Source organism: Peromyscus eremicus, chromosome 13 (assembly GCF_949786415.1).
Source record: "Peromyscus eremicus chromosome 13, PerEre_H2_v1, whole genome shotgun sequence".
Taxonomy (NCBI): domain Eukaryota; kingdom Metazoa; phylum Chordata; class Mammalia; order Rodentia; family Cricetidae; genus Peromyscus; species Peromyscus eremicus.
Genome location: NC_081429.1, coordinates 39,224,474 through 39,248,038, shown reverse-complemented (window position 1 = coordinate 39,248,038; position 23,565 = coordinate 39,224,474). Strand labels below are relative to the sequence as shown.

General features: G+C 46.9%; 1 protein-coding gene across 8 annotated transcripts in view; it reads right to left on the bottom strand.

The window, feature by feature from the left end:
- Positions 1–23,565, bottom strand: part of Mreg (melanoregulin) — a 68,781-nt gene that overhangs the window by 22,733 nt on the left and 22,483 nt on the right. For 6 of the 8 annotated variants that reach the window (XM_059278162.1, XM_059278158.1, XM_059278157.1 and 3 more), the window contains one exon: positions 15,437–15,596. In XM_059278162.1, coding sequence (XP_059134145.1) covers positions 15,437–15,529 — 93 coding nt within the window. In that variant the 5' untranslated portion in view covers positions 15,530–15,596. Of the gene's footprint in view, positions 1–15,436; positions 15,597–20,383; positions 20,487–21,494; positions 21,598–23,565 lie in introns of those variants that run through there. The other 2 variants (XM_059278159.1, XM_059278161.1) reach the window with 2 other exon arrangements.

Genomic DNA, 23,565 nt, shown 5'->3' with positions numbered 1-23,565 from the left:
GGACAGCCAGGGCTACATAGAGAAACCTTGTCTGGGGGAAAAACAAAAACAAAAACACCCAGATCATGGAACTTTGTACAGCAGCCACAGTGAGCTAACATAGCCAGTGAAATCAAAGTGTCGCAAATCCGTCTGCGAAGTGTGAGTTTTCTCCTTTAAAACAAGGCCTCCAGGGCAAAAGTTTCTTACTGAACCTCACAGCCTTCAATGCAGAGCAACGCTGCATGGGGCACGGGCTTTGGATCTGAGCCCATTCCCATTCTTTACTAGCAAACCACAGAACCTCCGTGCCTTCTGTTCATCCATTATAAAGTCAAAAATACTCAGGTTGTAAAGCTCAGGATATGAGCGAAAGCACTCTGTAAGAAGCTCGTTGCCCGTGCTATGGGTTTGTTCCACCGAAAGCTGCGTTGAAATTTAATTGCTAATGTAATAGCTCTGGATGTGATGGGACCTTGGAGAAGTGGTCATGTCATAAGAGCTCCACTCTCCCGAAAGGATTAACAGAGATCTCAAAGGGCCGCATCCGTGTATTCGTTACCTTTCTGTTACTGGGAGAGGATGCCACGACCAAGGCAGCATACATAAGGCAGAGCTTATGGTTCCAGAGGAACAAGAGTCCATCATGGTGGGGAGGTACGGCGGGAGGAGCATGAAGCTGAGAGGTCATACCCTCAGTGGTGAGTTCAAAGCGGAAAGAGGGTGAACCGGAAATAAGGAGAAGCTACAGCCATATACTCTCAAAACTCCCCCGGGTGATGCACTCCCTCCAGCAAGGCTAGACCACTTAAACCTCCCCAAACAGCACCACCAAATGGGAACCGAGACTGTGGAGGACACTTCGTTCAAAACCACTACAGTTAGAGAGGGTTCGTGTACAGTGAGCGAGTCCCTCGTGTGTTGTTTCTCCTAAAACCGCCCACTTGCCATTCCGCTATGCGCTGTGAGTCGGAGCGGCTCAAGGCCCCCATCGGTGCCACGTTCTTAGACTCCCCTCCGTCCCCAAGCCATGAGCCAAAATAAAAGTCTTTCTTCTGCTCATTACCAAACCTCAGATATTCTGTTTGGCGACAGGAAACAGAACGAGGCGGGGAATGTGGATTATCGGGCCGCAAGCATAGCGTCAGCGTCTCCAACTGGCTGCAAAAGCAACCGTGCGAACGGACCCCCACGCTTGGAAGGAGGGGTACACAGGGAAAGCGTCACTCTGAGATGCTTCAGTAGGCACGCCTACTAGTTTCCATGCAGCCAAAGCATCACTTTGAACAGGTAAGAGATGCCAGCGGTTGAAGTGAGCAGCGAATGGGGCTGGGGAGACAGCGGAGCAGGTAAGAAAGAGTGCCTCCTCCTCTTTCCAGGGACCTGAGTCCAGCCCCCAGCACCCACATCAGGGAATCTGATGCTCTCTGAGTGACCAGGTTTTCACCATGTGACAGATGAGAAGGTCACAGAAAGATGGGGACAGACAAAGGTGAAAATGTCCTGGACCAAAGGGGAATAAAGGAAAGGATGAATGAACTGAGCAGGGGCTCTGCCCGCTCCTTTCCTGGTGGTTTTATGTAGCTTCGCAGCTACGAGAGTGAAAAGGAGCGGGGAAGCAGCAGAAACAGAAGATACACGAACTACCCTTTAGAAACTAGGGCAGAGAAGCAGGTGGCGTGAGTGGGATAAAGGACCGTGTTTCGGCACCAACCAGGGATCTGCCCAGGGAGGGACAGCACCAGTTCTCAAATTCCCCGCATTGCCTATCAGATGGGAAAGGCATTCTGGGCATCCCCGAGCTGCCCACAGTCTTCCCTGGTCACCTCAGAGACCTGTCAGATGCTAATGTGAAGTGTCTGAGTTCAGCGCCATGGCCTCCAGCCTCCGGACTTTGTCTCCATCCCAGGGAGTCCTGGACCCCAAGCTTCTGGCAGGGTTCAGAAGGTGGTGAAGCTGTTTCAACTTTAATCCAAGGAAGTCCCTACGCCATGGCAACTGTACCCTTGGTGTGTCTGGAAGCCTAGCAAGAGAGCACTGAGCAGATCAGGCTGTTCACATATGAATACAGAGGAGTTCAGTTTCCTCTCTCAAAACTGCGAAGAGGCAGCCCTACGTTGTGGGGTATTTTGGTGGAATACTGACAGTCCCGAGACTGCCAATAAAGTTTGCTTTGAATCAGAGGGCAGAGCTAGCTGATCAAAATTAGCCATAGAGGTTTGGGAGGACTAAGGACAGATAGAGAGACACAAGAAGTAGTAGGGCAGGGCTTGGAGAGAGTCTAGGCCCTTTGGGATTGAGACAGACAGACAGACAGACAGATCACTTCACTGCCACTTCTCTGATCTTTCAGGTTCTTACCCCAACATCTGACTCCCAGGTTTTTATTGATAAAGAACAACTAGATAAAACAATTCAGCCAGCCCTACCTAAGTCACGCATACCACCCTCTCTCAGGCTCGGGGAGCACTGCAGAAAAGAGGGGCAGAAAGAATGTAAGGGCTGAAAAAAATAACAAGAGAGGCCGTAAGATAACATCTTTAGGGCAAAGCCCAGCTATCCCAACCACAAAGTCCGCAGCTTTGGATACCTGCACAGGGTATACATGAGGATGGGTTCCTCAACAGTCAGAGGGCCTTGGCACTCACTGGTTCAACTATCTGGTAGCATTAGAGTCAGGCAGATTCGTTGCCTTCGATTATGTAAGCACCCATGATCCCACCAGGTCTCAATAGATAATTCCACCCCAATGGTCACACAAACAGCCCCAATTAAACTGTGGGTCACAAAACAAAATCATGAAGTCACGGACTGGGAAAAGGGAGGGTGGAGGGGAAAGCAATCAGAACATATTATAGATGTGTCCACATGTATGAGAGTATCAAATAACAAAATCAGTTAATAAAGATGTTTACATTTTTAAAGATGAATGCTTTGGGGCTAGTGAGATGCTCCAGTTGGGTAAACGCACTTACTTGCTGCCAAGGGTCACAACGTGAGTTTAATCCATAGCACCCATCTGGCGGAAAAAGAGAACCGACTCCTGTGATTGCCCTCTGACCTCCACACGCGCGCCATGGTGCTCACAGTGAGGCCCCTCCCCCACCCAGTAAATAAATAAATGGGAAAAAAAATGTTTAAATGAATGCTTAGGTTAAAAAAAAAAAATTGCGGCCGGGGGGTGGTGGTGTACGCCTTTAATCCCAGCACTCGGGAGGCAGAGCCAGGCGGATCTCTGTGAGTTCAAGGCCAGCCTGGACTACAGAGTGAGTTCCAGGAGAGGCATCAAAACTACACAGAGAAACCCTGTCTCGAAAAAAAAAAAAAAATGGTGAGCTGGTTAAATTCATTTTTGTGCACGTGCGTGCACACGCGTGTGAGCCCGCACACACACCTCAGTTGAATTCTTCCTAATATCTGCTTTATTTAAACTCCCAGTTGAGCTGAGCCTACACAGAGAAAATGGACATTCAAATGGGTGGAAAGCTGAGAAGGAAAAAAAAAAGCAGGGTTGTAGTACTTGTTGGGAGAACCACGCTTTATAATGAGCTAACCAAAGAGAGACAGAGGATAACATGATAAACACCCTGCAGGATGTCTGACTAGAGAATTCTTTAAAGGGGATGGTTGGGCATGCAAAGGACAGTCCTTTTTCATCCACACACAAAGTAGGGTAGGACACTCCTGCTTCAAAGGGTCTGCTTCAATCCCTACATATAACCCAGTCCTTCCAAACTTCTGCCTGGGGAAGCAGAGCCGTGGGCCATGACGTTTATTTTTCTATTTAGTTTTGCAGACTGCTCGGCCTGGATTGAAACACTGGACCCCTACCCAGTCCATAGTCCCCAGTCGTCTTTTCTGGGAGCTGCTGCCACCCCCACCCCATTCCTAGAGCTCCCTAGAGCCCCCAAAGTTTACACAATTACTGGGAAAGAGACCAAATAGCGAAGAAGGCCACGCCCCCCAAGGGATGGCTAGATTCAGCCACAAACCACAATGCAACAGACTTGTAGCCACATCTTTAACACCTATTTTCATTTTTTTTCCTCTGGTTCGGTCAACTGAAGCTATCCAAAAAAAAAAGAAAAAAAGAAAAAAAAAAGAAAAAAAACACGGTGGAAAAAATGAAGCTGAATTGCAAGAAAGATGCGATGCAGCGGCTATAGAAAAGGATGCCTCCACCTCAGCCCTCTGGGATGGCTGGCCAGGTACGTGGGTCTAGGTAACCATCAACGGTGGTAGATCTCCCGGTTCTCAGACCCTGCACAGGCAGTACTAGCACCCTGTGGCCCCAACGCACACTTCCGGCACGCTGGCAGCCGACCACAACAAAACACACTGTTTGGGGAGGAAGGAACTAAAGTCATCTTAATTCGGGTCTACAGAAAATCGCCCCAAGTGCTTTGATAACAATGATGACATTAAACTAGTGAAGAAAAAAAGGGGGGGAGGGGGGCTGGGGTGTGACTTTTCCTCACCTGACCCGTAATTAAACTTGACAATTATTTCTCGAGACTGCACCTACACGGCCTGCCTCTTAAACTGCACAACCACAGAGAGGAACGACCCCGGACCCAGATGCTCCCGTCCCCAGCACCCCGGGATCTGAGGGCTGAGGAGCAGGTCTCCACCCGCTCCTCAACCTCTAGTCCCCACACAGGTGTAATCAAAGCCGGCAAACAAGTCATGCAGCTCTTGTGGAGTGCTCTTCAGAACCCTCCCGCGACCCCGCGCGGCTGAGTCAAAATGACATCAGGAAGTCCCAGTGCGTCAGTACCCAGGGCTCTCAAGGGTTCCACGCGATTAAGAGCCAATTTATTTATTCTGATAGGAGCAAGACCAACAAAGGGCAGGAGTCGGGGCAGGAATGTTTACAAGGGCACAGTGGGGAAAAGGCAACAATGAAGCTCTGGATGGTGTGGGAAAGAGTAAAGGACCCGGCTTCAGGAGACTGATGTCACACGGCAAAGACAAAGGTGACTGACGGTTTCACGCACTCTCAAACTAGTCCACTTTGGAGGAATTCCACAAAGCCTGCTCTGGCCACTCCTAAACACATACCCTCCCTCTTCCCCTGCCCTTTTCCAGAGAACCTACAGTGAAACAAAGCAAAATGGTTTAGAGTTGTATTTAAATATAATTAAGTCTATGAATACAAAGTAACATGCCTGCAATGTGTCTAAACAGAAAATGATAAAGCCAAAGGAATACAAAAGTCTCCACTGTGTAGCAGCATCTATGAGATAATCATACCTATCCATCTAGCAATCAAACAAAACTACCTTTCCCAGAAGTACCCATAAGTCCGACCTCCTTGCTCGTCAAGCTGCATACCACCTACTAGTTCGGCTATTTGTGATATGATACACTAACCTGTACGTTCATTGGACAGATTTTTACTTTGCAAAGCCATGTGATTACGGGCTGGGAAGATGGCTCAGAGGATAAAGAGCTTGCTGTACCCGCAGGAGGTACTGAGTCTAGATCCTCATCACCACATACAAGCTGGGCATGGCCTGTCCACAAACCCAGAGATCAGTGAACGCGTACAGGTAGAGGCTGGCCACTGAGCTCTAGGGATGCTCTATCTCTGTCTCCTCACTGCCGAGCTCACAGGCACACACCACCACACCCAGCTTTTAAATTCCGGAGCTGGGGCTCTGAACTCAGGTCCTCAAGCTTGCACACAAAGCTATGTTGCCAGTCCCCAGAACATCTGACCAAACACCTGTACATTGCAGCCCAGACACTTTGACACAGAACATAATACTTTGCTATTAAGCACAACAAAACAATGAAAGTGAAAATAAAATAAGGTAGCCGGCAGTGGTGGCGCACGCCTGTGAACTCCCAGCACTCAGGAGGCAGAGGCAGGCGGATCTCTGAGTTTGAAGCCACCCTGGTCTACAAAGCGAGTTCCAGAACAGCCAGGGCCACACAGAGAAACAATCTCGAAAACAAGCAAACAAACAAACAAACAAAAGTAAATAAATAAATAAAATAAGATGGCCAGACACAGTGGTACATGCTTTTAATCCCAGAACCTGGGAGGCAAAGACAGGCCTGGTCTACATAACAAGTTTCAGACCAGTCAAGGCTATATAGTAAGATATAGTAAGATCTCAAAAAACATACAAATAAGAAGAAACACAATTGAGGAAGAGACTCGGGAGCACTAATTTTAAATCAAACCATCCCTAGCATTTTTAACAAGATGAACTGATAAACAGACACAACAGCTCCTTTGGGACATGGAAACAACCGTCACATTGTCACAACTCCCCTACATATGATATCTTAGGTACTTTTCAAGTAGAAGTCACACACTGGGGTTTTCTGAAGTCCTCTGCCCTGGGTGGACAGCCCCATTACCATCCCTTCCCCGATCTATAATCGACACTGATCGAAGCCCATTTCTCCCCGGACAATATTAAGAAACGTCCATTAAGCTCTTCGTTTCTCTTACTCATTTGCTCTTTTGAAATAAAGTTCGTTTATTCCTTAAGACAGCTGTGAGAAGCCTTGTATGGCATCCATCCCTACTGCAGGCAGACAGGCAGGCATCCTGATGCCCTCAGTGGTTCTCAGGACAACCAAAGCTAATGCTAAGGTCACTGGAAACTTAGCTTGATAGTACTCCTCAGTGTTTCAAATGTGTAAGTGGTCAACTAGTTGTTGGTTGGTTGGTTTGTTGAGTTTTTTGTTTTGTTTGGGGTTTTGCTGTTTGGTTTAAGACAGGGTTTCTCTGCATAACAGTTCTGGCTGTCCTGGAACTCAGAACTCAGAGATCTGTCTGCCTCTGCCTCTCAACTGCTAGGATTAAAGGCATGCACCACCAGGCTGGACTGTTTGTTTTTAAAATAAGACTTTAAAGACAGGTTTATAGTTTTAGTTTCTTCTCAACCCCATCTGGTTTATGTAAATTGGAGTGCGGGAAGAAAGAGAAATCTTACTAGCAAATTGCTTGGTACCTGCCAATAAAGAAGTGGTCTTCCTTATCACAAATACTACACCACAGAGGCGTGGCAACCTGCTGCAGGGATGTGAAGCGTTTGGTATGGAGGAAGTTGGCTAGCCTCTGCCCAGATAGTCCGGCCTATTTCACAGAGCTGTCGGTACTTGTGAGTACATTAACCACTTCCACAAACCTTCCTGCAGGTTCAGGAGACAGAGCCAAGGAGGACAGAGCCTCAAGAACAGTAGAACAGGGATGGTGGCACATGCCTTTTAATCCTAGCACTCGGGAGGCTGAGGCAGAAAGGTCCAGGGCTGGCTTAAGCTCTTTAAGAGATTTTTAGGCCAGCCTGGACTACATAAAAAAGACACAGTCTCCAAAAGAAAAAAGTGACAAAGCCTATTGAAATAACCCAGCAGGTAAAAGGGCTTGCTCACAAACCTGATGACCTGAGTTCAATCCCTGGGATTCACTTAGTGGAAGTCGAGAACCAATTCCTGAAAGCTGTTACACACACACACACACACACACACACACACACACACACACACACAACACACACCATCCAAATAATAAAGGTAATAAAAGAAATAAAGAAATCAAAGCAAAAATAAAGAACAAAAAAAAAAAAGAAAAGAAAGAACAAAAGAACAGTAAGGGAAATCGATCAAGCCATTACATCCTCCTCATGCATGGCCCAAGACACAGAATTCAGGTACAAAAGGCTCGAGGTTTTCTGCCCTTTCCATTTCCTTCCCGGGGAAGGCGGATGGAGGGAAACCCTGACAAATTCCACCTCTCGGGTTCCATCCCAAATGCCCATACTGAATGGGTTTGATTAGTTCACAGCGTCAACTGCATCTACACTTACATGTACGTGAAAACGGATCAACTTGGGAGACATGCAATGCATTACTGATTGACTCCAAGGTTAAGGAGGTATCCAGTGTTGGCGGGGATTTCCATAGCAGCTCCTCTCTCCAGCAGAGAATGTAGTCTTACTCAGACTTCAGGAAGAAAGAAAACCTTATACTTGCTACAGCATGGATGATATTGATTGAAGACCCCAGGTGCATTACTCTTCTATAAGCCCTTCAAGCCACACAAGCGGCCAGAGCCCTGCCCCAGGACATCTAGCTGTCAGGCTCCACCCACAGAATACTCTAACTGCCCTAACTGCTGGACCCAGCCCCCACCCTATGGAGTAAAAAGCCCAATCTATGGACATGAAATCCCACCAATATCCACCCTGAAAAGTTCCACCACCCTCCTAAGAAACTATATATAAGCCCTGTATCCTGTTCGGTTTGCTGCTGTTTCTCTCCCAAGCAGAGGCAGCCACCCTCCTGGTTTTTTCCCTCCCAATAAATCTCGTGTGAGGTTTGTTGTGTGGTGACTTTGCGGTATTCCTTGGCTCCCAGCTGCCAGGATACCTTTCCATCTAAGCTGTAATGCTTACACTGTCCACCTTGGTTTTTGATACATGGTCTCTCGCTGGCCTGGAACTAACTAGACTAGACTAGCTGGACTCCCAGCCTACAGCCTGCTGTCCCCACTCACCGGATTACAAGCATCTGCCACAACCTTTGATTTTTAAAATTTTTTTTTCCTTTTGTGGCTGGAGAGATGACTCAGCCCATAAGAGCACTGGCTGCTCTTCCAGGGGACCTGGGTTCAATTTCCAGCACTCACATAGCAGCTCACATCTGTCTGTAATGCCAGTTCCAGGGGATCCGACTCCTTCACACAGACACATATGCAAAACACCAATGCACATGAAATAAAAATATAGCATTAAAAATTTTCTTTCAATCAGAATATATTGTCTGATTTTTTTTTTCATTTCTTTCATCTTTTTTGGGGGGGGTGGAGGTTGCATGTGCCATACTGTGCATGTGAACAGGTATCATTTGGATTCCTGTGCTTGCCTATGGTGCTAAAAATAGACAAATTTATAGGGAGTATTTCTAGAAAGGGGCTGAGGGAAGAAGGGAATTACTAGTCACTGTTGAATGGGAACAGAGTTGAAGAACTTTTGGAGACAGTGGAATGGCTACCAAAGACTATGAATGTCCTTAATGCTGCTAAAGAGAATATTCAAGGAAGTTTAAAGATGAGCTGGGAGACAGAGAAGTTGGTGTCTCAGTTAGGGTTTCTGTTGCTGCGAAGAGACATCATGACCATGGCAACTCTTAAAAAGGAAAACATTTCATTGGGGCTGGCTTACAGTTCAGAGGTTCAGCCCATTGTCATCATGGCGGGAAGCATGGTGGCACGCGGGCAGACACGGTGCTGGAGAAGGAGCTGAGAGCCCTACATCTGGATCCACAGGCAGAGGGAAGAGAGACTGCCACAGTGGGCTTGGCTTGAGCATCTGAGACCTCAAAGGCCACGCCCACAGTGACACACTTCCTCCAACAAGGCCACACCTCCTAATAGTGCCACCCCGTGAGCCTATGGGGGTCATTTTGATTCTAACCACCACAGCTGTAAAATGTCTGCCTGCCTGGCAAGTGTAAGGACCTGAGTTCAGTCTCCAGGAATAATGTAAACAAAAGCAGGCACAGGCTGGTGAGATGTCTCAGTAGATGTCTGCTTCCTGCCAAAACTAATGACCTGAGTTCGATCCCCAAACCCACTCCAACAAGTTGTCCTGTGACTTCCACAAATGTTCTGGGTTTTTTTGGGTTTTTTTTGTGTGTGTGTGTATGTGTGTGTGTGGTTTTTGTGGGCTTTTGTTTTGTTGTTGTTGTTGTTTGTTTTGAGACAGGATTTCTCTGTGTCCTGGAACTCGCTCTGTAGAAGAGTGGGGTTTTGTTGTTGTTGTTGTTGTTGTTGTTGTTGTTGTTGTCTCAAACTCACAGAGATCCACCTGCCTCTGCCTCCCGAGTGCTGGGATTAAAGGCGTGTACCACCACTGCCAGCTAGTGTTCTGGGTTTTTTGTTTTGTTTTGTTTTGTTTTGCTTTGGTTTTTTGTTGTTGTTGTTGTTGGGGGGAGGGGTGTTTATTTATTTATTATGTATACAACATTCTGCCTGCATGTATGCCTGCACACCAGAGAAGGGCACCAAATTTCATTACAGATGGTTGGGAATCACCACATGGTTGCTGGGAACTGAACTCAGGACCTCTGGAAGAGCTGCCAGTGCTCTTAACCACTGAGCCATCTCTCCAGCCCCCGTGTTTTTAACAACACAAAATATCAGGGTATTTTGTACATGCCTGTGATATCAGCAGTCAGGAGGCGGAGGAGAGAACCAACTCTTACAAGTTGTCCTCCCCACACGCATTGTGCACATGCAGCATTCCCCACCCCACGCCCCAAAAAAAAGATAAACAAATGAAAGGAAAGAATTTTAAGCCAGGAATGGCGGCAGATGCTTGTAATCCAAGTGCTGGGTGAGTGGGGACAGGCAGATCCAACGGCTTGTGATCCACCCTGTCTAGTCTTGTTAGTTCCAGGCCAGCGGGAGACCATGTATCAAAAGCCAAGGTGGACAGTACATGAAGACTAGCACCTGGGGTTGTCATTTGGCCTCCACAGGGACACTCAAATTACATACACTCAAATATACATACATATTTAAAAAGAAAACAATAATTAAATGGTAAATTTTATGTTATATATATTTTACCACAATTGAAAAAAAAAAAATAAAGTGAAGAAAGAAAAAGAAAGGTATATATCTCAGCTTGTCCAGGAAAGTCTCAATTTATTTTTTTGGCCACATATACTAGGTATTATCAAACAGCCTCTTTCCTTCTAGTTTAATAGTTGGTGACTATGACCCAAACTTGAAAACAAATAGTGTAGTCACCCTAAGGTTGAATCGGGTCATCTAATTAGAACACGGTGACAATACATCGCTTACCCTCAAAGCTGTGTGATTCCAAAGCCCATGATCTTCAACAGTAAGCATGCTACAATGCATCTAATGAAGTCCCTGCCCCCGGCTCACATCTCACTTGCCACCATTTATGGCCTCAAGTCTGCTGGCTGACATGGCTTACACAGATGTGTAAAGTAAAACATGCTGGGTATGTTGATGTTGACCTCTGGAAACAGCTACACCTTTTAAAGGGATAGTAAGGCAGATAAGCAGAATGTGATCTGGTACAGTTTGGTGGACTGCACTATCCAGAATATGCCACAACCCCAAGGGCATGTCACCGGCATAGCCCACAATCACCAAAGTTGTCACTCTGTGATTCTCCTGTAAAGGGTGTGTCCCTGGAAACAAGCACACACAGAGATGCCACTGTCTTCTGAAGGCAGTAAGTCAAGAGGTGGCCGAGAAGATTTTCCCAAACTTACTGGAGAAACCAGAAGAGTGGGGTTTGTTTTGTTGTTGTTGTTGTTGTTGTTGTTGTTGTTTTGGTTTGGTTTTGGTTTTGATTTTTGTTGTTGTTTTGTTTGTTTATTTGTTTGTTTGTTTGTTTGTTTGAAGACAGGGTTTCTCTGTGTAGCCCTGGCTGTCCTGTGATTCACTCTGTAGACCAGGCTGGCCTCACACTCAGAGATCCACCTGCCTCTGCCTCCCAAGTGCTGGAACTAAAGGCGTGTGCCACCGCACCCAGCCCAGAAGAGTGATTCTAGGCAGACAGGTTTGTGGGTCACACAGGCCTGAGCTGGGACCCCAGTCACCCCACCCATTTCCTCCAACATCTGAGATGACTCAAAGCTTCCTGGGCAAACCTGTTGAAACTCCTCCTTCCTAAGCTTCCAAGAACTCAGTACTTGTCAAGACAGCATGCTGCGCACACACACCGCTTAGCACACAACACAGTACTTCATGAACACTAACAGTAGAAAACAGGGCAAGATCCCTAGCGCTTGAATTCAAGATCCTATGCTTCTTGAATCCCCCTCTAGGTCACCTAAGTCCAAATGCTTACTAGCAAAGTATTGGGGACAAGGACTTGGCTTAGTCTTAGAGCGCTTACTTGCAAAAGGCCTGTCGGAACACGGACAAAAGACTGAGGCATGGTGAACAATGCCTTGAGGAACCGTGAGAGAGGCCCCAGGAGAAAAGGCAGAGGGCCTTTTACCTCAGGGGCATTTTGTTCACTGGACTGTTCTTGGATGTGATTTCTTGCCTCCTGTGTTAAACATTTACATTCGATTTATTAGACATGTTTATTTTTGTTAGATGTCAGAACATAGCTATAGAATCCAATCTGGTCAGTGTGCCCTGAATCTGGATACAGCCTTCTGCCTTGCTTTCCTGCTTCCCCAGACAGAATCCATAGTATGTGCCAGGCAACTGTGCTTACATTGATTTGTCCTGAGAAAGTTCTGGAAAAGGGCTACTCTGTCAATATTTAATATGTGCTTACCGGCGTTTATTTACATGTTTTTCTGAACTCAAACAACCTGCCTTGGATCATTGCTTTCTTTGTTTCAATCGTGTATAAAAGTCCACAGAAACTGAAGTAATGTTGTCTACAGCATTGGACTGTAGTCTGCCCCATTCTTTCAAGCCCTCAAATCCCAGATCCAGCAGACAAGATCTGCTCAGGTTGGATGAAAGGTCAACAAGGCCCTAGGTTGATCCCCAGCACTTCAAACAAACAAACAAACAAACCAACAAAAAGACTTATTCCGTAATTCAATTCTTTGGATCTCCAAACTAAAGGCATTTGGAAGAAGCAGAGTTATCTGGAGAACTGCTTAAACTTCCCACTGTTATTTTACTCCTTCTTGGTTGGTGTGAACTTGCAGTCCTATCTCCAACACCAGCCAATGCTCACCCATTTGGGGGCAATCAGGTGACCCTGAAAGGGTGAGGCTGGGGTGGTAATGCAGAGCCCAGCTCGAACATCCAAAACTCCAGGTGCTTCAACAATCCTCCACGCAGCTGGTCTGAGATCAGTTCAGCCCCTCCTCTCTTTTCTCCTTGCAAATATCCCACTCGACTCCACTCTGCTGTTTCTCTTCGGATTAAGGACATGATATCCTGAGTGTATGATCCAGCACTAGAAATAGCTCCAAGGAAGGCCAGAGACTATTTTAAACATGACAGGAGCTGTGTGCTATGCCTGGCAACACAGTGCCAGAACCTAGTCCTGATATTATGATTTTTGTCTTTGTAATTAAAAAAATATATATACTAATAATATTTAGCTGTTCCCCTGAGGTTTGGCCTGATGTGGTTTCTACAGTATTCCATCCACACAAGCATCTGGTGACCACGTGGCACCTGTTAATATGTAAATATTGCCTGAGTGACAAGTTGGCAGGTTCCTGTCATGACAACTGCATACATTTTTTTTATCATGAATTACTTAAAAGTAAGCACAGAATATCTATCATCCATTGTGCCTTAAAAAATACTTAAAAAGTGTTTCTGAGAATGATCTGACATTTAACATGTATTTTCTTAATCCAATGTATCACATCTGAACTGGGGACACAGATCAGTGGCAGAACACCGGCCTCACAAGTTCAGGATCCTGGACTTAGTCCCAGCACTTCAAAATTAAGTACCAAGTCCTCAGAGAGCTGTTGGTGGAACTTGGCAAATGGTGAGCAGCATCGGTCACCGTGGAAAATCCTAAGCTGAGAAAACCTTCTTGAAATGTGGTCACCAGCCCCTCACTAAGCATGGTGCTCCACCCACTCTCCAAAACGTCTTTCCTACTCACTGACTTCAACAAATCATACGCAGGCTGAGGGTCGACTTCGTTAACGCTCTCTGAAACCTGATCTAAGTCTGAAATTAATCACTGGTGAGGTGTGTTCCTCCCCACCTTATTTATTATGTCTTGGGACTCATAAAGCCCAGATTCAAATCCTGGCTTTAAAATTAACAGGTATGTGGCCCTGGGTAAGCTGCTTAAAATGGGAGCAATAGCGGTTCTTACTTCATTGAGTTGTTACAAGGGCATCCTAATATACACACACACACACACACAAAACCATTGATTCAGGTCTCACTAACTCAGAACTAGTGGTAACACAAACCACCCTTCACATTTCAATCTGAATTATCTAACTGTGGCTTGTTAAACAACTGGAAAGATAAGAAGAGATGAATGATTTAAGGTTTCAAATCATCCTCACTGTTCTTCAACAACATTGTCTTACATGTAATTTATACTGTATGGTGATATTTAATTGTACTGAAATGTGATTTTATTTGTATGTTAATAAATAAAGTTGCCCGGGGGTCAGAGCTAATAGGAAGCCATCGCAGAAACTGGGCAGTGGTGGTGCACGCCTTTAATCCCAGCTCTTGGGAGAGAGAGCTAGGCAGATCTCTGTGTGTTCAAGGATACAGCGAGCATTGGAGACACACGCCTTTAATCTCAATACCAACCATAGAAGACCTGGAGGTCTGTACAGATGGGCAGTGATGAGGAGGTCATGTGGTTAGGTGTACAACCAATGAAAAGGCAGAATAGAAAGTCAATAAAAAGCACAAACACACAGGAAGTAGCTCTCTTACGGAGAGGTAGGACAGCAGCGGCAAGAAGGGTAAGGTTTTTAATCTCAGCTCTTAGCTATTGCTCTGACCTCTTGGCTTTCATCTCTGAATCGGCTCTGTGTTTCTTATTTAAAAAGACGGTTACATCTACAATACTGTTACAATAAACATGAAAAACAAGTCCCATCATGGTATCAAGCAAGTCTATCAACACCAACCATAATTAACAAATACTAATGCACACTGCTAAGATATTTATTTGCCTTTCATTTCACACAACTTACCTATAGGCTGAGTCTCTACTATCGAATAAGATGAGGCAGAAAGATTTCTTGAGTTCAAGAGTTCAAGATCAGCCTGACCATCTGACCATGTAGTCAATGCTTCATTCTTTCAACCCAGATGGTCTTCTTTTGGTTTGTTTGTCTGTTTTTGAGACAGGGTCGTTATCCCTGTATGTGTGGGCATACGTGAGTACACTCACACATGTGCCAAAGTGTGTGTGTGTCTGTAGGTCGGAGGACAACCTCTGGCATCAGTCCTTGCTTCTACCTTGTTTGAAACAAGGTCTTTCTCGCTGTTCGTTGCTGTGTACTCCAGGCTAGCTGGCACACGAGTGGGCTTCTGGCAATTCTCCTGCCTCTGCCTGCCATCTCCCAGTAGGGGCGTGCTAGGATTACAGACTCATGTGACAGTGCAGCTGACTTTTATTTGGGTTCTGTGGATCCCAACTCGAGTCAACAGGTTTACAGAGCAAACGTTTGACCCCTGAGCCATCTCTCCAGCCTTCCACCTGACCTTTAGAGACAGGGCCTCCCGATGAACCTGGAGCTCACTGATTCAGCTAGACTGGCTGACCCAGGGATCCTCCTGTGTCTCGGCCTCCCCAGCACTGAGATTATAGGCATGTGCTGCCATGCCCAGCTTTTTTATACGAGTTCTAGGATATCAAACTTGGGTCCTTGTGTCTGCACAACGGCACTCCACTGACAAACCCAAGCTCCGCCCCAGCCCCATCATAGCAATTACTATCTAGTATCCGCTGTACATAGTGAGATGTCAAAAGGTGCTTACCTCCGAGTCTTTGGTCTGCTGATTACGAATGACTATCAGATTGTACAAGATCCTGTCATCATCCGCCTCTGTGTGGGACACATCATGAGGCATGCTCCATAAATTCTTCTCATCATCCCTGTCTAGAGTTGCTCCAAATGAGGAATACGGATTGTTACCACTGTGAAATAAAGAAAGCAAGCATAAAGATTTTGTTATATGCATGTATTATATATTATATACCTTAAATATGTACAACATGTTATATATCACATATGTATATTTTACAATATAAATGAAAACACGTAAATTATAACAAAAAGGATCTAAGTTATTATTGTTAATAATTAAGTGTAAACACAATATTAACAAAATTAATTAATTAATTTCTTATTTATTTATTTTTGGTTTTTTTTTTTTTTTTGAGACAGGGTTTCTCTGTGTAGCCTTGGCTGTCCTGGGACCAGGCTGGCCACAAGCTCAAAGATCCACCTGCCTCTGCCTCCCGACTGCTAGGATTAAAGGCGTGTGCCACCACTGCCCAGAAGTTAATCACTTTAAAAATAGCCAAGACGGGATGACAATGTGGATCAGCAAATAAAGGTCTTGTGTCAAGTGTGATGTCCAGAGTTCAACCCCTAGAATTTACACATAGGAGAGAACCAACTCTACAAGGTCAACTCTGACCTGTACTAGTGCACTGTTTTAAATACCATAAACCAGCCAGGTGGGGCGGCCCACGCCTGTGATACCCGCACTTGGGAGGCAAAGCAGGACAATCTCACATATTCAAGGCCAACCTGGACTACACAAGGAGACTCTGTCCTCCCAAACCAAGAATACATAAAATAAAATAGGTAAGGAATAAATAATAAAAACATTAGAAAACGGATATAATCACATATAGAGACAAGAAGCAATTACTAAGCTAAGTATGAAATTCAACACCAGGCATCCCAACCAAAAATCAACATGAAGAGATGAACTTTTACTGGCTTTGAGGTCACAGACACAGAATAAACTTGAAGTGTGACTGACACTATAGCACAATGGGAGAGTACTTACCTAGCATGTGCTAGGCCATGGGTGCAGTTCCTAGCAACACACACACACACACACACACACACACACACACCACACACACACACACACACACACACACACACCACACACACACACACACACACACACACACACACACAAAAGACTGGGGCTGGAGAAATCACTCAGTAGTTAAGAGCACTGGCTGCTTTTCCAGAGAACCCAGGGTTCTGGTCACATGGCAGCTTATAACCATCTGTAACTCCTGTTCCAGGGGATCGGATGCTTTTTCTGGCCTCTGTGGTACTAGGCACATTTGTGGTGCACAGACATACATGGAGGCAAAAGACTCATAAAGTAAGAAAAAAATATGATTTACTTATTTTTATTTTATGTGCATTGGTGTTTTGCCTGTGTGTATGTCTGTGTGACAGCAACAGATCCCCCTGGAACTAGAGTTAAGATAGTTATGAGCTGCCATGAGGGTGCTGGGAGTTGAACCCGGGTCCTCTGGAAGAGCAGCCAGTGCTCCTAACTACTGATCCATCACTCCAGCTTCAAGAAAAAATTTTAAACACTAAACAACAAATATACACACCTAAATACTTTCAATGATCAATGCATGATAAGTACTAAGAATTTCAGTTGTAGGCTGGATGATGGCCGAGTGGACTAAAACATTTCCTGCTTGGAGAGAGGGTTCAGCAGTTAAGAGCATTGGCTGCTCTTCCAGAGGACCCAGGTTCAATTCCAAGCACCCACATGGTGACTTACAACCATCTGTAGCTCCAGTTCCAGGGGACCCAACAACCTTTTTGACTTCCAAGGGTACCAGTCGAATACATGCAAGCAGGCAAAATACCCATCCACATTTGTTTGTTTTTAACTGGGGCCAAGGACAGGGGCGCACACCTTTAATCCCAGCACTCCCGAGGCAGAGGAAGGTTTATCTCAATAAGTTTGAGGCTAGCCTGATCTACCTGGCAAGTTCCAGGCCAGTCAAGAATACATACATAGTGAAACAAAAACAAAAACAAAAACCACTTGCTGCACCAGGCTGAGGACCAGAGTTCGAATCCCCAGAACCGAGGTGAAAGCCGCATGGGAATGGTAGCCCACCTGTAATTCCAGCCTCAGAGGGCACTGACAGGAGATCCCTAGAGCAAGCTGGCTAGCAAGACTAGCCATAATACTGGCACATCTGTGCCTGACTGAGAGACTCTGCCTCATCAAAAAAGGTGGGAGCGTAACAGAGGATGAGCTGACATAAATGCTGGGCCTCCATATGCATTCGCACCCACAACCTGCATGCCCACATACATGTACGTATGCCTATACACACACACATGCAACACCACACACACACACACACACACACACACACACACACACACACACACACACACACGGAGAGGGAAAGTTCAGTTGCTTGTTTTGTACTTTTGTTTCATGATTTTTTTCCTTTACAAGGTCTACCCATGGTAGGCCTCAGGGAGGCTGGTGATGGAGCATCACACACAGGACATGCCCGTACGTAGCCTTAGTTAACTTCTGAAGGACAGGACAAACAGGGCCACCCATACGGGAGCTACTCACTTCCTCTAATAACATGTATGAAATATGATGACACCTTAATCACAGGACTCAGTAAAACTGTGGAGATGGACATGACTCCTGTCTCTGGTCCTCACTAGAACGAAGAATGAGAAATTTTTGCTGGATGATCACAAGGCTATATAATTAAAAACTATGGTAGGTGCTGTAAAGGGGGCATTGTGAGGAGCATACCTATGATGGATACCAGAAGACCCTAGCAGCAGTGGACATTGGGCAGGCATAATACAGAAGTCATGTTAAAACTCTAAGGAGGTAGCTGGGCGGTGGTGGCGCACGCCTTTAATCCCAGCACTCGGGAGGCAGAGCCAGGCGGATCTCTGTGAGTTCGAGGCCAGCCTGGGCTACCAAGTGAGTTCCAGGAAAGGCGCAAAGCTACACAGAGAAACCCTGTCTCGAAAAACCAAAAAAAAAAAAAAAAAAAAACTCTAAGGAGGCACCAGCAAGGGAGGCCTATGAGGAAACTTGGTGGTGACCCTGGAAGAAAGGGAGCACTGGTCAGAAAACTGAGGGAGGCTGGAGAGGCAGCTCAGGGCTAAAGACACGGGACTCTGTGGGTCATGCACCTAACACTTTTCTGGGGTAGAGTTACTCGTCATGAGCAAAGGCAGGATTGTAATGAGTGAGGCATGAGCAGCATCAACATCTTAAAAAGATCTTCCCAGGTTAAGTGTGGGAAATGCCCGAGAGACGTCAGGAGAAGATTCAACAGGAGCTAGGCATGGGCACAGGCCTGCAATCCTAGGACATGGGAAGCTGAGGCAAAGAATCATAAACTCAGGGCAGCCTGAGCTGCAGAGCAAGCTTGAGGCCAGCCTGTGTCACACAGAGATACTGTGTGTGTGTGTGTGTGTGTGTGTGTGTGTGTGTGTGTGTGTGTAATAAGAGGAGTAAGGGGGAGGAGAAAAGATAGGATTGAGGTGTGCAAGGCCCTGACTTGATCCCTAGCACCAGAATGCACAGATCCATACGTAGGCAAGTTAGATAACTCAAGTGAGAGACGACGGTGGAGGGCAGGATTTGAATGACAGTGTGGGGCTGGTGAAAAGTGTGCTATCCATGACCGCACACCCCAGAAGTAGGGTGTTCAAGTTGAACTCAGTGGGAGAAGGCTGCAAGGGCGTGGGAGGAGTCGAGCCCACCCTGAGCTCCGAGTTATTTACCTGGACAAAGAGTGATGCTATTTTGAGGCAGAATGAGAATGCCCAGTGGCCGTAGGATAGCAAATTTCAAGTGTGTAACGTAAGGGTACGGCAAGTGAAAAATGTACAGAAGACATCCAGAAAGACAGAAGGACCTGGGAAGGGATGGGGGATAAGAGTAAATGATGGGCAGGCTGAGGGTAACTGCCAAGACATACACACATGACACACCTGGAAGCTGGCACCCAGGAAATCTCACAACAGAAAGCAAGAACCTGTCACCAGACTGGGAATCAGCAGAGCTTGTCCAACAAGAGAGGTGCCCCAGGGCTAGAGTGAGTGGGTGCAGACCAGGCTGTCAATCAACTCCTCGGACCTGGGAAAGACAGCCAGGACCCCCACGCAGGAAAACCAGGGCAACGGGTGGGGAGAGGGGGCTGGAGAGATGGCTCAGCGGTTATGAGCACTGGCTGCTCTTTCAGAGGTCATGAGTTCAATTTTCAGCAACCACATGGTGGCTCACAACCATTCATAATGAGATCTGGCGCCCTCTTCTGGCCTGCAGGGATACATGCAGACAGAACACTGTATACATAATAAATAAATAAATCTTTAAAAAAAAAAAAAAAAGAGCACTGACTGCTCTTCCAGAGGTCTCGAGTTCAATTCCCAGCAACCACATGGTGGCTCACAACCATCTATAATGAGATCTGGTGCCCTCTTCTGACCTGCAGTCATACATGCTGTATACATAATAAATAAATCTTTAAAAGAAGGGCCATACAGGCTGGGCGGTGGTGGCGTACACCTTTAATCCCAGCACTCGGGAGGCAAAGGCAGATGGATCTCTGTGAATGAGAGTCCAGCCTGGTCTATGGAGCCAGTTCCAGGCTAGCCAGGGCTACACAGAGGAAACTCTGCCTCAAAAAATGAGAGGGGAAGAAAGAGTGGGAGAGAGAGAGAGAGAGAGAGAGAGAGAGAGAGAGAAGAGAGGGGGAGGGAGGGAGGGAGGGAGGGGGAAAGAGAGAATGAGAATGATGAGCCAATGAAAGGGGACAGGCAATAGATGCCTTGGTGCTCCGTGCACACAAGCTTCCACACCAATCTGAACCCATTCACTCACTCAAACCCTCACTCATGGCTATGGATCAAAAATCACGGATTTTGATACCTGAATACTTTGTGTTTGTGGAAACAGGACGCTGTCTCTGCCCTCACAATTCAGTAAGGTAAGCACAATCCGCAGCACAAGGTGACGTAAGACCAGAAAGGAAGACGTGACCCAACTGCATGAGAGGAGAAGGAAGTTCAGGAGTTTCTATGGAGACAACATCAGCCTTTCACCCAAAGGAGGAGCAAAGGCAAAGTAAGAAAGTGCAGCACACAGAAGGCTTCACGTGCCCACAGGCTGGGGCATTTCAAGCTCTCCTGCGCACACACTGCAGGGACACGGTGACACATAATTTGACGTCAGACGTAAGACAGTGTTAGGCTTTTGTCCCACGAGCTTAGACGGGTCAGATCAAAGGGTCGTAGAGCGAGAACTGAAGAAGGAATAAGAAAATTGCGTGGTTGGGGGTGATGTCACAACCCACTGTCACATGAGGAGGGGTATGTGTCTTAGTCACTGTTTTACTGCTGTGAAGAGACACCATGACCATGGCAACTCTTACAAAAGACAGCATTTAATTGGGGGCTTGCCTACCCATTTCAGGCTCAGTCCATTAGCATCATCACGGCAGGGAGCATGATGGCGGTGAGTAGGTTCTCTTTGCCTAACTAGCTCTTGCCACCTGTCAGCCACCACAGCACCACAGACTCGGCACTTGTATCTAGGGGTCTCCCATTCCACCCCTCCCGGGACAGGAAGGGCTACGGGCACCATCCCACTTGATAGATATGAACTAAACTTCTGCTGGGTAGTGGCGGCGCACGTCTTTAGTCCCAGCACTCGGGAGGCAGAGTCAGGCGGATCTCTGTGAGTTCGAGGCCAGCCTGGGCTACAGAGCGAGATCCAGGACAGGCACCAAAACTACACAGAGAAACCCTGTCTCGAAAAACCAAACAAACAAACAAAACAAAACAAAGAACTAAACTTCTCCAAGGAAAGGCTGATAACCCTTCCTGAGTGAGTCCCTGACAGGGTCTCACTGAGCAACCGTGTCATAGCAAGCCCTGAGAGACTGCCTCTGCTCACTAGCACTTGTAGCACTGACCCTTCTCTTGGACCTGTTGGCCAAATGGGTAGCCAAGATCGAGGGGACAAAGCTTGGTGTGTCTACCTTCTGGTTTCATTTGCCTCCTTTGTCTTAAAACTCCGGGTCAGACTCTTATTCCAGTCTGCACAGGGATGAGTTAATCATTGAAGGAGTGTCTGTTGAAAAACTGGTAATACGGGAGTTGATTAGCACAGAATCTACCTAACCTATCTCATCCCTCTTCAAGAGCAAAAGCGTGAAGATAAGATAAATAAGGTATTTTCCAGACTGGTGGAGAGTCCAGCTGTCAGCTTTTACAACATCCTGCTCTGGATCCCCTGGAGTCTGGCCTAGAAGTTTCCAGGATCCCCTAGACTTGTAGTCACATGGATTCCAGGAACACTGAAGCCTCACTCAGACAGACCACTTCATGATGAGATCATCCCCTAAGTGGGATCAATTACCCCATGACAGTAACTGAACGCCCCTAGCCCCAAGGCAGAGCAATCATCTCACAGGAACTGAATTGCGCGCGCGCGCACGCTCGGTCCACCGACAGGTGCTCCCTCCTGAGTTCTCCCCACATCTAGGGTTACCCTAAATCAGGGCGGGGTTCTGAAGTAAGCCCCTGAAGAGCCTCAAGCTCTGCCTAGTCACTGATACTCAGGAGACAATGGAAAGCAGGAAAGAACCAAAAGGTGCTGCCCTGAGAGAACAGGGCCTCTCCAGGGGTGTCAGTGACGCACCCCCCTCACCCTCCTAAGCCTGTTCAGCTCTGCAGAGCCACAACGGTCCCACCCCAGTGTCTCCTCACCAGGACCCCTGTGGCCATGGTCTTCAGTACTAATAAGTCTCCCCTCCAAGCAGAGGGAAGGTGGAGTCCTGCCTCCAGGTCTCTAAAGAAGTGATTACTCTAGCAGTGACTTTTACAAGAATGCTCAAGGGGCTGGAGAGACATAGCTCTGTGGGAAAAGAGGTTGCCTTTGCAGCGTGGGTGTGTGTACCGTAGGGTACCTGTGTAATCCCAGCCTGGCCTACCGGTGAGTTCTGAGTCAGCGAAAGAACCCTGTCTCAAGAAAGATGGACAGCTCCTGAAAATGACACCCAAGGACATCCTTTGATCTCCAAATGCACCGGCATGCACCCACCCACCCATGTGCATGCGTGCATGCACGCATGCACACACATGCACACGCACACGAGCACTATTCAGAAAGAACCATAGATGTGAGCTCTTTGAGGAGCGCTGGAATTATAACGTCTGGCCAGCTCCCGACTCCCCAGTCTTGGTCATCGCAGGCCCCTTGACTCCAGCAACCACATCCATCCACCTTACTCTGAAAGCAGCCAGGAGAGACCAGGCTAAAAAGCATAGAGCAAAAAAATAACGTGAGGAAAAGCTGCTTGGGAACCTTTGTGAACCCCAGACCAGGAAGTGGGCAGGTGTATGGACCCAGTTCAGAGTGGACCCAGGAGCCCCAGGAGCCCTGGGAGAACACGAAGGAAGGGGGTTCCCAGCCAGCAGCTTCCTTCCCCCGTCATGTAACCATGTCTAAAAGGTTCTAAAGAAACTGAGAGCGGCCGCTTTGCCCCCGGCCACCATCTGCTGATAATAAATATTTTATGACCCTCAGGCATTTGAGAAGCTGCTCTGATGTTACAACCCACGCAGAAGCTAACTCCCACTCCCAAAGGGGAGGTCTTGAATTTCACCCTAATCTCACCTCAGGGCATAAGACCCAAACCATCAGGAGTCTACTTTCAATACGTGTAAGTAAAAAAATCTGCCTGGGGACATGTCTGCAAAGTGCTTGTCAGCAGGAAAGCCATCTCCAGGCAAAGCCTGGGATTCCTCACAGTGGTAAAGGACCAAGGACCCTGTGTGAAAAGGATTTTGAAAAGACCCACAAAAGCCCACATACTGGATGGCTGCTGGCCAGAAGTTCCAGTGACCTCACTGCTCTGATCCTGGGCCTTGGGTCAGCAGTGGCTGGTAGAAAGAAGATTGACGTCTGACAGTCAGCACTAGCTCAACGTGACCCAAACAAGGACCTCGCTGCTCGTGGGCTCCCCACTCCCACGATGGCTGCTCCATCTTCACGGTGCTCAGGCCGAGAACACAAAGCTATCCTGAGTCCCTCAACCCCTATCTCCA